A 15,211-nucleotide genomic window follows, 5' to 3' on the forward strand; every position below is an offset into this window, starting at 1 on the left:
CTTCCTTTCTTCTTCTCTCCCTCCCTCCCTCCCTCCCTCCCTCCCTCCCTCCCTCCCTCCCTCCCTCCCTCCCTCCCTCCCTCTCTCCCTTCCTTCCTTTCTTCTCTTGCTTGGACTTTGCCTGGACTCTCTTTTTTGATGGTTGTTTGGAAATGTGTTGTATGGGCTTCTTGTCCAGGCTAGCTTTGAATCCTGATATTAAGATCTCAGCATTCTCAGTAGGTAGAATTTTAGGTGTAAGCCACTGATACACAGCTCAAAACTTTTTTATCATGCTTGAACTTAGGATTTTGCAGTTTTGCCTGATTAAGATTGTCAACAAACAACTGAGCCATACCATATCTCTAGTCCAGTTTTTTTTTGTTGTTTATTTGGTGGGGTGCTTATGAATTGGATACAGAATCTTGGCTTCAAACTATGATCCTCAGATTTTAGCCTCCTGAGTAACTAAGATTTCAGGTAGGAGCCACTGGCACAGAGCTCTCAAAACTTAATGAAGAGATTTTATTTTCAGGATTCAAATAAATAGGAACAATTACAAACTTTACTTTGTAATACATTTCATAATAATTGTGAGAGGGATTATAAAGCAGTAAAATAATTTCCATAATTAGGTATTAGAACATTTCCATCCAAAAGAATCATTTCTGCCCATTTGTAGTCAGTCATCCTTCCTAACTCAAGTGTCACTACTAATTTTCTTCTTTTTTTGGATTTTCCTGTTTTTGGCCTTTTTTTTTTGTTTTTTTTGGTCAGTCATGGGACTTGAATTCTGGGCCTGAGTATTGACCTTGAGCTCTTAAGCTCAAGACTACTGCCCTACCCTTTGAGCTACAGTGCCACTTCCGGTTTTCTGGTGATTTAATTGGAGATAAGAGTCTCAGGGAGTTTTTAGTGCCAGGGCTGGCTTTGAACCTTGATCCTCAGATCTCATCCTTCTGAGTAGCTAGTACTACAGGTGTGAGCCACTGTCCTGGCTTGGACTTATATATATATATTTATTATTAAGGTGTTGTTTAGAGGGTTACACCATTTCATGAGTCAAGTAAATGAGTACAATTCCATCTTGACAATGTTACCCTTTCCTTTGCTTTCACCCAATTTCCACTTCCTGTTCCTACCTACAGGTTGTGTAGTTCATTTTGCATGTACTGTATACTGAATAATGAGTGCATTTGTTTATCCTTCGTCATTTCTGTGGCCCCTTTGGTCCCTCGCCTCCCTCCCAAAAAATCCTCAAAAAACAACCCAAAAGCAAATTCAGGATCCGACTACTAGTCACTCTACTAGCCTTTCAGCTTCTCCAAAAAGGGTATGTGAATGGTTTACCATGGACTCATATAGCCTGTGTCAGTATTTCCTTCCTTCTGATGGCCAAGTAATTCTATTACTTATTTAATACATTTATTTATGATCACTTGGTTACTATTAGGGTAATTAGTACTTTTGTGCTATGAAAATGCCGTTATGAAACTGAATGAATGTTTTTATGTGGACATGTGTTTTTACTTCTGAAGTTTATGTATAGGAAGGAGTAAATTGCTAGGCTGAGATTACTTGTCTATTTTTGTTGTTGTTGTTTTGTTTTGTTTTTGTTTTTGTGCCAGTCCTGGAGCTTGAACGTAGGGCCTGGGCACTATCCTTGGACACTTTTTTCCCCACTTCTAGCCTTTTCTCTGTATGTGGTACCCAGAAATAAAACCCAGGGTTTTGTGCATGTGAAGTGAGCACTACTAGGCCACACTGACAGCCCAAGGTTACTTATCTTTAACAGTTTTATCTTTTATTTTTTCTGCTGACACTGCGGCTTGAGCTGGACTTTATGCTCTCTCCCATAAGTTTTTTACTCAAGGTTGCAGGTCTACCACTTGAACCACACTCCATTTCCAACTTTTTGTTAGTTAAAGAAACTCAGATACATCTGCCCGGGTTGGTTTCAGACCCCAATCTTTACATCTCAGCCTTTCTGAATAGATAAGATTACATAGGCATTAGCTACTCGTACCTCTCTTGTTTTTGTTTTATGTGGCTCCTCACCTCCTTTCTTTACCTCATTGGTAGTACTGGAATTTTAAGTCAGGACCTTGCAGTTGGCTGGGTAGACATTCTATTTGAGCTATGTCCCCAGCCCATTTTCAAGTCAGGTCTTCTGTTTATTCCAGAGCTGACGTAGACCTTGATCCTCTCATTATGCCTCATGCAAAGCTATGATGACAGTCAGGTATGCATTACATCATCCAGTTTTTTTCTTTTAAATTTAACAAGGATTTATTTTAGTAAAACAAGGTTATAGTTAAGATATATTTTCTACTTCCCATGTAGAAAATGGGAATTAAAAGCCTCAAGATAGCAATTTCTGGGCTAGGAGTTTGGCCTAATGGTAGAATGCTTGCCTAAAAAAAAATAATCAATTTTTGTCTGTACCTTTTGTACCTTATGAGCGGGATAGGACCACACTTGGATAGGACCACACTTGGATAGGACCACACTTGGATAGGACCACACTTGGATAGGACCACACTTGGTCCTATCCATGATCCTAATTCTTCGTTTTTGGATTTATCGATCTATCTATCTATCTATCTATCTATCTATCTATCTATCTATCTATCTATCTATCTATCTATCTATCTATCTATCTATCGCTAGTCCTGGGGACTGAACTCAGAGACTGGGCACTGTCCTTGGGCTTTCCTCAAGGATAGTGCTTTACCACTTGAGCCATAGCACCACTTTTGGCTTTTCTATGTATGTGGTAACAAGGAATCAAACCCTGGTCTTCATGTATGATAGGCAAGCACTCTATCACTAGGCTAAAGATCCTAATTCTTTTTTTTTTTTTTTTTTGCCAGTCCTGGGCTTGGGCTCAGGGCCTGAGCAGTGTCCTTGGACTTTCTCAAGGCTAGAGCTCTATCACTTGAGCCTCAGCACCACTTCCGGCTTTTTTTCTATGTATGTGGTACCGAGGAATCGAACCCGGGTCTTCATGCATGCTAGGCAAGCACTTTAACCACTAGGCCAAACTCCTGGCCCAAGATCCTAATTCTTAAACAATGGTTTTGGTGGGCAAGATGAATGAAGCCCACCTAAACCACTGGCATTCTTTCCCTTATATATGGAAGCTACCTATAAACATATAAGTTAAAAAATCAACAGCAGCAACAAAGACAAGAAATAACTTCTTTTGTCAAAACTTACAGTTCAATTCATTCTAACTTAACCATAGAATGAAGAGTCATAAAGCATTTTGCTGCTGTTTATCTTTTCTAGGGTAAGATGACCCTTCTTATAAAAGAACAAAGTGCATTTTAGAAAACCTCTAAAGGATAGTAGGCAGATATAGATAGCCCCTCCCTTACTTCCTTCTCTTGTAATTTAACATTATAAAGGAGATAGGGTGGGGGGGTAGTTTCTGTGATTTTTCAGTCTAACTTTTGTGTTTGCTACTTTTAATACTTCTTATACATATCAAAATATCTTCTTATGTATCTAGGCTATCTTTTTTGCCTGGGAATTGACCTTGATATACTTTAATCCTTTGAAATGGATGCAAGCCAGTGGCTGGTGGTTCTTGAGTGTAATCCTGGCTACTCTGGGGGCTGAGGTCTACGGATGGTGGTTCAAAGACTGCACAGGCAGAAAAAAAAAAAAAAAGTGAGATTCTCTTATTTCCAGTTAACCACCAGAAAACCAAAAGTGGCTCTGTGGCTAAGTGTTAGAACACTAGACTTTAGCAAAAAGGTTTCGGGGGCAGTGCCCAGGCCTCCAGTTTAAGTCCTACAACTGCTCTCCCCAAATGGGTGCAGTCATACCTAGCTTTTTCTGATAGATAGGAGTAGCAGGTACTTTTTACCACCTGGATTAAAACCAGAATCCTTTCAGCTCTACTTTCTAAATAACTATGATTATTGGTATGGGTCATGGTTCCCAGCTTTCCTTTTTTTTTTTTTTTTATAAAAAAAAAAGCTTAACTGTTTTTTTTTTATCCTAGTTGGTATGAAGTCGATTTTCATCCTACATTTTTTGTTTTTGTTTTTTGTTTTTTGTTTTTTTGCTGGTGCTGGGGCTTGAACTCAGTGCCCAGGTACTGTCCTTGACTTGGTGCACAGTAGGCAAGCACTGTACCACTAGGCCGGGCTGCCAGTCCCATCCAGCATCATTCTTCAATTAAATAGCCCTCTTCAGTTTTGTTTGTTTGTTTTTGTTCCTTGAGGGGCTTGAATTCTGGGCCTGGGCATTGTCCCTGAGCTCTTTAGCTCAAGGCTAGTGCTCTACCATTGAGCCAATGCACCACTTTCCAGTTTTCTGGTTTTTAGTTGGAACTGAGATACTCAGATCCCAGTCTCCTGAGTAGCTAGTTTTGATTTCCATGTGGCTAATGACTGATTTTGAACATCTCTTCATGTGCCTTATTGTGTAAAATATCAAATCTTTTCATTTAAAAATTGTAATATTTGGGTTCTACTGAGTTTAAGAATCCTTTATATATCCTGGATATGTCTGCTTAATGGGTTGTGATTTCCGTATATATTTTTCTGACTGGTACTTGTGATTTATCTTTAATGCTTTTTTTCAACTTGTGAAGTTTAATGGTTTTTGTTTTGAAGTCCAAAATACTTGGGGTATTCTTGCTTGCTTTGTGTTAAAGCTTATGCTATTGATATGAAAGCTATGTGTTTTGTTGTTTTATTGTTTTGGTGCTAGGAATTGAACCCCGTTTCTCACAAATGCTGAGCATGTGCTCTACTACTGAGCTGCATGTACAACCATTGAAAATAAGTAACACTGGGCTGGGAGTTTGGCCTAGTGGTAGAGTGCTTGCCTAGCATGCACGAAGACCTGGATTCGATTCCTCAGTACCACATACATAGAAAAAAAGCCAGAAGTGGTGCTGAGGCTCAAGTGGTAGAGCTCTAGCCTTGAGAAAGTCCAAGGACAGTGCTCAGGCCCTGAGCTCAAGCCCAGGATAGGCAAAAATAAATAAATAAGTAAAAAATAAAAAGTAAAGCTGTAATTCCTAGTACAAACAGTCAAAATTTATTATTGTTCATGGTATTTTGGTCTTTTTCACAGAAAATAATTTTTGTGGTGATACATATCTAATTCTAGCACTTGGAAGGCTAATGTCAAGGATTGTGAGTTCAAGGCCAGCCTAGGCTATATAGACCCCCACCTTAAATAAGCAGAGGTGGGATGAGGAAGAAGAGAGGAAAGTAATTTTCTGTCCTTTTTTGTGTATTTTGGCATATTCATTATTTGTTTTCTTGTTGTTTTGTGTTTTGTTTATTGTTTTTAAACAATAGATTTGCTGCTATAATACCCAGGAGTAAAATTGCTAGATCATAGAGTAGTTTCATGTTCAATTTTTTGAAGACCCTTCATACTACTTTCCAGAGTGGTTAAACAAATTTACATTCTCACCAACAGTGTATTAGGATTCCCTTTTGGCCACATCGTCACCAGCATCTATGATAGTTTACTTGATAATGGCCATTCTAACTGGGGTGAGGTGGACTCTCACTGATATTTTAGTGTTGTTTTTTGATTTGCATTTCCTTTATGGCAAGATTTTTTTTTTCTTTTTTCTTTTTTTGGTTGCTTGTGGGGCTTGAACTCTGAGCCTGGTCACTGTCCCTGACTGAGCTCTTCAGCTCAAGGCCAGCACTCTACCATTCTGATCCACAGCACCACTTCCCATTTTCTGGTAGTTAATTGAAGATGAATCTCACAGCCCGGGTTGGCTTTGAACTATGATCTTCAGATCTCAGCCTCCTGAGAAGCTAGAATTATAAGCGTGAGCCACCAGCATCTGCCACTATGTCCTTTTTCCTGCAGAAACTGTATAGGTGGATTCAGTGCCTTATGTCATCTTCCTTTGATTTATTGTGCTTCTGGATCTTTATTCGGGAAGTTTCTATCTGTCCCTAGGAGCCCCAATGTTTTCCCTACGCTTGTAATAGTTTCATGGTTTTAGGTCTTACATTCAAGTCTCCCTTTTTTTTTTTTTTTTTTTTCCTTTTTTCCCTTGGTTAGTTATGGGGCTTGAACTCTGGGCCTGGGTGCTGTCCCTGAGCTCTTCAGCTCAAGGCTGCCATGCTTCCACTTGAGCCACAGTGCCACTTCAGGCTTTTCTGTTTATGTGGTACTGAGGAATTGGGAACCCAGGGCTTCATGCATGCTAGATAAGCACTCTACCACTAAGCCACATTCCCAGCCCTTTAATCCATTTTTAGTTGGTGCAAGGTATAGCATTATTCACCACAGCCAAGTTATAAAATCAGCTCAGATGCCTCTCAATGGACAAATGTATTGTGAAACTGTGGAATGTATACCACATTATTATACATATTATACCATATGTAAAGAAATGGAATGATGTGGAAAAAGTTATGTTAAGTGAACTAATAAGTTAGGCCAGAGACAAAGAAGCTACATTTAGTTTACAAACTCATAAGTAAATGCGTTCAGTGGTATGCAAGTGTATGTAACTGTAATAACTGAAATACAGTAGTTAAAGGGAGGGCTTAAATAGTGTGATTCCTTAGAAACTCAAAATCAAAGGTTTTTTGTTGTTGTTGTTTTTTTGCCAGTCCTGGGGCTGGAACTCATGGCTCTTGAACACTGTCCTTGGACTATCTCAAGGCTAGAGTTCTGCCACTTGAGCCACATCACCACTTCTGACTTTTTCTGTGTATGTGGTACCAAGGAATAGAACCAGGGTCTTCGTGCATGCTAGGCAAGCACTCTACTACACCAAACTCCTGGCCCCCAAATCAAAGTTTTGCTAAATAAAATTCCAGGAAGCAGGAAAGGGGTAGGATGGTTTTACGGTGAAAGCAGTAGAGGGATGGAGAGAAGAGGGGGAGAGGGCAGTCAAGAATTGAATATATATCCCACAAAATTAAGAGTATGAGAAAGGGTGGTTGTGGTGGGGATGGATGAGAATATTGAAAGGGGTGACATACCTCAAAATATATTGAGATAAAGTGTTTTTTTGGATGTGGCACTATGCCTCAAAGTGATAGAGCGCTAGCCTTGAGCTGAAGCATAGGGACAATGCCCAAGCCCCACAACCACCAAAAATAAGTAAAAATAAAAAAGTGTTTTGTTAAAACTCCTTTATACAGTTATTTAAAGATAAAAGAGAGTGCTTGCCTAGCAGGCACAAAATCCTGAGTTGGATTCCTTATTACCACATACACAGAAAAAGCCAGAAGTGGTGCTGTTATTCAAGTGGTAGAGCACTAACCAGTCTTTAGTGAAAATAAGCACAGTGCCCAGACCCTGAGTTTTGGTCCCAGTTTTTTAATAAAAAGAAAAAACTTTCAAAAATGATTTTTAAATTTTATGTGTTTTGATTTGTAATACTCTTTTCCCTCCTCTTTCTCAGCTTCCTAGATCTTTAGCTTCAACTCCCACTGCCCCTGCCAATCCAGGAATACCAGATAATGCTGCACAAGAGGAGCTCATGATCACCTTAATAACCGGATTAGCTTCTCTTACATCCAGAACTTCTGTGGGAATCATAGTTGTTGGAGGAGTGGTAAGAAACATTGTTTTTAGTAAAACTGAAGTAATTGTAAAAGTGCTTGCTAAAACATAAAAAGTAAGTTATATTTTGTTTTCAGAATCTATAGAGTAGTATGAATTTTTTAAGGTGAAAGTATTAACCAAGAATGTCACAGATCTCTAATCTTAAGTGTGTATGTGTGTGTCTGTCTGGTGTCCCTTATTGTCCTTAGTCACTGCTGGTTGCAAAGTATGTAATGACATTGCTTGTCTCTCTTTACTGACTTTAATTTGCACTCTGTTTTATCTGATATTAAGATTGCTGCTCTGGCCTGTTTATTAGGCCAGTTTGTTTTGGAAGATTTTATTCTAACCTTTCGCTTTAAGAATGTGTCTGCTTTTGTCAGTAAGATGTATCTACTGTAAGCAACAGATTGGTCCAAATAGACAGTAGTCAGTCTATGTCTTTTTTTTTTTTTTTTTTTTTTTGCCAGTCTTAGGACTTAAGCTCAGGGCCTGAGCCCTGTCCTTGGGCTTTCTCAAGGCTCTACTGCTTGAGCCACAGCGCAACTTCTGGATTTTTCTATGTGGGTTCTGAGCAATCGAACCAGTGCTTCATACATGCTCTACCACTAGGCCACACTCCCAGCCCAAACATTTAAATTATTACACAATAGCTGACCAGTAAGGAACCTGTATATGATTAATTCATGAATAATATCTCTCAGACAGTCATTACTCCACACTGATTTGTTGTTTTTTTTCGGGGGGGAGTTGCCTTGAACACTACTGGACCCTGAGCTCTTCAGCTCTACCCTTTGAGTCACAGCACCAATTCAGGTTTTCTGATGGTTTCTTGGAGATAAGAACTGTGATCCTTAGATCTCACCCTCCTGAGTAGCTAGGATTACAGGCGTGAGCCACCAACACCCAGCTGTGGCTTTCTTTTTCTCAGTTGTGCAGCTTGAACTCAGAGCCTGGGCACTGTCCCTAGCTTCTTTGTACTCAAGGCTCACTTGAGCCACAGTGCCATTTCCACAGTTTTTTGAGTGTTTAATTGGAGATAAAGAGTCTTACAGGAACTTTTCTGCTCAGGTTGGCTTCAAAATTCATCCTCGATCTTAGCCTCTCAAGTAGCTAGGATTATAGGTAGGAGCCAGTATTACATGTGTTGGTCAAATGCACTTCATAAATTCATCATTAAAAACTTTACATGTCTCCTTCCATTTGGACTGTCTATAAAATGAATATAAACTGGTCTTTCTGTTGTACTGTTTGTTACTTCATGGTTTATCATTTGTCTTGCAATATTTTTTTACTTTAAAAAGTATACAACAGCCACCCCCAGAGACTCATGTCTGTAATCCTAGCTGCTCAGGAGGCTGAGATCTCATGATCACGGTTCAAAACACCAGATCACAAAAAGTCTGTGAGACTTTTTTTTTTTTTTGTCATTCCTGGGCCTTAAACTCAGGTCCTAAGCACTATCCTTGGGATTTCTCAGGGCAAGAGCTCTACCACTTGAGCCACAGCATCACTTCTGGTTTTTTGTTTGTTTGTTTGTTTGTTTTGGTTATGTGGTACTGAGGAATAGCACCCACTTCATGCATGCTAGGGAAGCACTGTACCACTAAGCCACATTCCCAGCCTCTATATATGTTTTTAAAAAGTAGTTCGGGGTGGCAGGGGGAGAGAATGGGGATCAAGACATGAGAAAGGGTATCAGTGTATGTGAAGTAATGCACCTTCTATCTGGTGAATATAATGTAACCCTAATATTAATTATAATAAAAATATATGGGGAAAAAAGTAGTTCAGATTCTCAAAGATCTGTAGGGAGCTAAAAAATTTTAGCCTTTTAATATATTCTTTCTGATAACACTTTATTTCTCAGAATAAACTGTGACTTCATTTTACAGATTTGGAAAACTATAGGCTGGAAACTCATATCTGTTTCATTAAGCATGTATGGAGCCTTGTATCTTTATGAGAGGCTGACGTGGACTACCCATGCCAAGGAGAGAGCCTTTAAGCAGCAGTTTGTGAACTATGCAACTGAAAAACTGCAGATGATAGTTAGCTTCACCAGTGCAAACTGCAGCCATCAAGTACAGCAGTAAGTATGACATACACACACACACACACATGTATTCATGCATATACATATGTACATACATACACTGAAATTGAGCACAGTTACTTCTAAGGTAAAAAGATGAAACAGTGCTTGAGCTTTGTGGTAAGGAGATTCCTGACTTAGTACCAAACTTTTTTTTTTTTTTTTTTGGTGGGTCATGGGGCTTGATCTCTGGGTCTGGGCGTTGTCCCTGAGCTCTTCAGCTCAAGGCTACCACCCTACCCTTGAGCCAAGCCCCATTTCCTGTTTTCTGGAGGTTAATGGGAGAAAAGAGTCTCAAGTCTGTTTGCTTGAACTCTGGGCCTGGCACTATCACTGAGCTCTTCAGTTCAAGGTTATTGCCCTACCCCTGGGAAATACCCTACCCCTGTCCCTGAGCTCTTTAGCTTAAGGCTACAGCCCTACCCCTAGAGCCACAGCCCTACTTCTTGTTTTCTAGAGATAAGTCTCAGGTTCTTTAGTAGTGCTGGATCTGTCTTTGAACCATGATCCTCAGATCTTAGCCCCCTGAGTAGCTAGGATTACAGGCGTGAGCCACTGCACTGGGCTGGCAAAATGGGATTTTTTTTTTTATTAAAGAATTTATTAACATTGATTTTTACATCATATTTCAAATGACGTATTTAACAAACAAATATTCAAGAAGGGAATCTCCATATACAATCACTGGCACTTAGTTTTTAGAACATAATTAGGCTGAGGGTTTGTATGTCATAGATACATATTAATCTATGTAATGAAACATGTGTATAGAATCATAGATTTTTATGTCTGTGTAGTTGTGTTTATATTTCCAATTCCATGTCCATAGCATTGGGTACGTAAATATTGAGTCCTCACTCTTGTACTGTTTGGATCTAATAGCCACATATTAAAGATACCATGTGCCTTTTGTTTCTTTGGTCTTGACTTGTCTCACTGAACATGATTCGCTCTAGATATATCCACTTCCCTACAAATGCCATTATTTTATCTTGTCTGTTGGCTATGTAGAATTCCATTCACATTTTCGGTATCCATTCATGTGCAGTAGGGCATCTGGATTGTTTCCATCGCCTGGCTGTTGTGAATAGTGCAGAGATGAACATAGCTAAGCAGGTGTCCTTATCATATGTTGGGTTATGATGTTCAGGATAGATGCCCAGGACTATGGTGGGATTGTAGTGCTTTCCATTTTTTTTTTTGATCATCAAACATTGTCTCCTGTGTGTACCACAAGTTAAAAGGAGATGCAGAAAATAGCAAGCTGATTTTTTATTTTTTTTAATTTTTTTTTCTAGAATTAGGAGGTGTTCCTCCTTTTTTTTTCTTTAATATATTTTTTTATTGTAATTAATAGAAGGGTTACATGATATTTGCCAGATAAATGGTGCCTTAATTCCCACACATTGATACCCTTTCACATGTCATGGTCCCCATTTCCCTTCCCCCCTCCCCCACCCCTCATCTTGTTTTTCCTGTTCCCTATCCAATTTCAGATAACCAAATACAATTATATCGGATATATCAGATAACAGAGTGAGATAATGTAACAGTATGAGATAACCAAGGGACAGTAGAAGTGATGAGAGATTACATAGTACCTTAAGAACAACAATGATTAATTATATGGCTTATGTTTACATCATGATTTTTTATTTTTTAAAGAGGATTTTACATTGTAATAGAGGTAACTTCAAATTAAACTAGATAAATGTTAGCAGTTAGTGAAACATGAAAAGGCTGAAACCTTTTTTGTTTTTTGGCCTGGGCTTCAACTCAGGGCCTGAGCACTGTCCTTGGGCTTTCTAAAGGCCAGAGCTCTACCACTTGAGCCACAGCACCACTTCTGGCTTTTTTCTATGTATGTGGTACCAAGGAATCGAACCCGAGTCTTTGTGCATGCTAGACAAGCACTCTACCACTAGGCCAAACTCTGGGCCAAGGCTGAAGCATTTTGTACATCATATTTGGACTTGAGGGGGCCAGGAGTTTGGCCTAGTGGTAGAGTGCTTGCCTAGCATGCACGAAGACCCCGGGTTCGATTCCTCCGTACCCCACATACATAGCAAAAAGCCAGAAGTGGTGCTGAGTGCTAGCCTTGAGAAAGTCCAAGGACAGTGCTCAGGCCTTGAGCTCAAGCCTAGGACTGGCAAAAAAAAAAAAAAAAAAAAAAAAAAGTCTACACATATTTGGACTTGGGTGGAAAAAAAGGGCCAACAGGAAGAAGGAAAAGAGAAGAATATACCTAACTTCTGCCTTTTTATTGCTTACTATCATATAGTTGAGGTGCTATTTCTTCTTGAACATTTGTCATTTGGCCTAATGAAATAAAACATAATTTGTATTAAGCTTCCAAGTGATATGACTATGTTGTACTCCAGTTTGAGATCTGTCTGCATTCACATCCTACCCAGCATGCTTTTCTCCTTATAAAAGCTTTATGTTGAAGTTTGCTCATCTTCATGACTGCTAATTTTCTTTTTTTTTAATTTTAAGAGAAATGGCCACCACTTTTGCCCGTCTGTGTCAACAAGTTGATATTACTCAAAGGCATCTGGAAGAAGAAATTGCAAGATTATCCAAAGAAATAGATCAGTTGGAAAAGATACAAAACAATTCAAAATACTTAAGGTATTTTGAAACCTTTTTGTTCTTGTTGTTCTTTTTATTGGTCTGTTATGGGACTTGAACTCTGGGCCAGCTTTTCAGCTGAAGGCCAGCACTCTACCACTTTGAGCCACAGTGTCACTTTCGATTTGCTAGTGGTTAAATATATAGAAAAATGATGAAAATATGGGGGTAAAATCTACCAAGACACATTGTACTTATAAACTGAATAGAAGAAAATCAGCCTGTGGATGGCTGCTGGACCCCAAGGGAAACACTGCCCATGAAGGTTTGGGGAAACTATTTTTGGTCACCTCTTCAGGTTTCATCCTTTCCCCCCACTTTTTTTTTTCTTTTGCCAGTACTGAGGCTTGAACTCAGGACCTGGGTGCTGTGTCTGAGCTTCTTTTCCTCCAGGCTAGCATTCTACCACTTGAGCCACAGCCCCACTTCTGGCTGTTTCTGTGATTAACTGAGATAAGTCTCATGGACTTTCCTGCCTAGGCCGGCTTGGAGTTATGATCTTGAGACCTCAGTCTCCTGAGTAGCTAAGAATACAGGTGTGAGCTGCCCAACACTGGCTTCACACTTAATTTTTTTTGTCAGTTAATTTTTTTTGTCAGTCGAGGGGCTTGAACTCTGGGCCAGGGCTCTTCAGCTCAAGGCTACTGCTCTACCACTTGCCACAGCATCATTTCCTGTTTCTTGGTAGTCAGATAAGAGTCTCACAGACTTTTGTGCCCTATTGACTTACACATGTCAGCCACCGGCGCCCAGCTAAGCCATTTTTTCCCCCCCTCGGTAACTTGAACATTTACTAGTCTCAACCAAACATAATTATGTGAATCAGCTAAGGAACTGTAAAAACTTTTGACTGTTTCATGTTTGTTTTATATTAAGAGCTTTCATAATTTCCTATTTTGTAATTTTAGTTATAATGAAAGCTAATTTGAACAAAAGATGAATTTCAACTAAAGGGAATTTTACGTCATGTTCTTTTCTCTTAGTGGCAACTTGACTGCATCAAATATCCTAATGTTGAAAAATATGTGAGGAAGGGTCTTTTAACTCACATTATCCTATTTGAGGAGTAAGAAATGTTCTTTCTGTACTTCATTTCTCCTTCTTTAACTTGTTATACAAAAATAAGTCCTAAGACTATGATTTAGCATCTACTAAAATGACTTGTTTAGTACATGTGCTTTAGTTGAAGTGAGTTTTCAAAGACATTCATGACTGTATGTTTTTTGTATTTTATCTCAGTGCGGTCTGTTTACTGTACAGCTAAAGTACCACATACAGTGAATTCTCTGAAAGGATCAGTAGTAATATATTTGTTTAAAAAGTTGTAGTAGAGCTGAGAGTGTGGCCTGGTGGTAGAGTGCTTGCCTAGCATGCATGAAGCCCTTGGTTCAATTCCTCAGAACCACATACACACAAAAGCCAGAAGTGGTCTTGTGGCTTAAGTTGTAGAATGCTAGCTTTGACAAAGCCCAAAGATAGTGCCTAGACCCTGCAGTCAAGCCCTGTGACTGGCACCAAAAAAAAAAAAAAAAAGGTTGTAATAGCTAGTGAGTTTTTAAAGACTGAATAGAACACATTTTTTCCATTGATTTTTGTTGTAATCAGATTGACTGATACTTTTTCTTTGAAATTAGAAACAAAGCTGTTCAACTTGAAAATGAGCTGGAAAATTTTACTAAGCAGTTTCTACATTCAAGCAATGAAGAATCTTAACAGAAGAAATTGTTTGGTGACTATCATAAGTGGAAACAGGACTACAAGACTGGGAAAGTTTTTTGTTTTTTTGTTTTTTTAAAATGAAGTAATCAGTATGGATTATACTAAATAGCAAATCTCTGTATAGATTCTAATAATCTATCTCAGAGTTGAGTGCCCGTTTTTCAAAGGTGTTATGATAGGTCCTTAGTTTTTATTTGGAGCAAAGACTAAATTGTGTCAAATGATAAATTAAAGGCAGCAGAACCAACTATGTGACCCCTGAGGGGTGGGTCCTTGAGCTCTTAGTTAGGGCTTTGTTTTTGATTCGGGAAAACTCTGCTTCCTGGCATCCAGGAGTTAGAGAGTAATATTTTCATCTCCTCAGAACTAGTTTTTGATGCCTTCTTTAATGGGAATAGGAAGCTTTATTACATTTTACAAAGTGCATTGCTGTAACCAGCAAGGAGTGTAGAATGTTCTTGAGGGTACTATTTATACATGTTACAGGCACTTTTGCCATCATGGCAAGTATGTAAACCACTAATACGCTGTTTTTAATCTCTTCTTTTATTCCCATTAAAACTGATGTAACACAGTATATTAAGGGATTTTTGTTGTTGCTGTCAAATCCATAAAAATATCTGGATCTAAAGTTTCTTGATGTGTTTCTCTTATCTAAGTGTTAACCAAGCTCTAATCTGCTTAGCAGTAGATTTTTTTTTTTGCCAGTCCTGGGCTTGAGCTCAGGGCCTGAGCACTATCCTTGGACTTTCTCAAGGCCAGAGCTCTACCACTTGAGCCTCAGCACCACTTCTGGCTTTTTTCTATGTATGTGGTACCAAGGAATTGAACCCGGGTCTTCAGGCATGCTAGGCAGGCACTTTATCACTAGGCCAAACTCATGGCCCAGCAGTAGATATTTTTATCTACTTTTTAAGAAATACTTCCACTTTGCTAGTAGTTTCCCAGGAGGAGGAAAAAATACTTTAAAAAAGTTGTGCCGGAAGTTTGGCCTAGTGGTAGAGTGCTTGCCTAGCATGCACAAAGACCTGGGTTCGATTCCTTGGTACCACATACATAGGAAAAAGCTGGAAGTGGTGCTGTTGCTTGGCTCAAGTGGTAGAGCGCTAGCCTTGAGAAAGTCCAAGGACAGAGCTCAGGCCCTGAGCTCAAGCCCCATGACTGGCAAAAAAACAAAAACAAAACCCAAAAACTGTTCTTCAAAGAACCTTTGACTACAGATACTGCTAGATA

General features: G+C 39.2%; 1 protein-coding gene across 2 annotated transcripts in view; it reads left to right on the forward strand.

The window, feature by feature from the left end:
• The window catches only part of Mfn1 (mitofusin 1), a 48,157-nt gene extending 33,554 nt beyond the window's left edge, over positions 1-14,603 (forward strand). For both annotated transcript variants that reach the window (XM_090342456.1, XM_090342457.1), the window contains exons 15-18: positions 7,391-7,543; positions 9,429-9,625; positions 12,125-12,259; positions 13,894-14,603. In XM_090342456.1, the coding sequence (XP_090198582.1) occupies positions 7,391-7,543; positions 9,429-9,625; positions 12,125-12,259; positions 13,894-13,972 (564 nt within the window). In that variant the 3' untranslated portion in view covers positions 13,973-14,603. The remainder of the gene's footprint in view (positions 1-7,390; positions 7,544-9,428; positions 9,626-12,124; positions 12,260-13,893) is intronic.
• The last annotated feature ends 608 nt before the right edge of the window (positions 14,604-15,211 follow it).

The sequence above is a fragment of the Megascapheus bottae genome, chromosome 1 (assembly GCF_031878675.1).
Source record: "Megascapheus bottae isolate mThoBot1 chromosome 1, mThoBot2.hap1, whole genome shotgun sequence".
Lineage (NCBI taxonomy): Eukaryota > Metazoa > Chordata > Mammalia > Rodentia > Geomyidae > Megascapheus > Megascapheus bottae.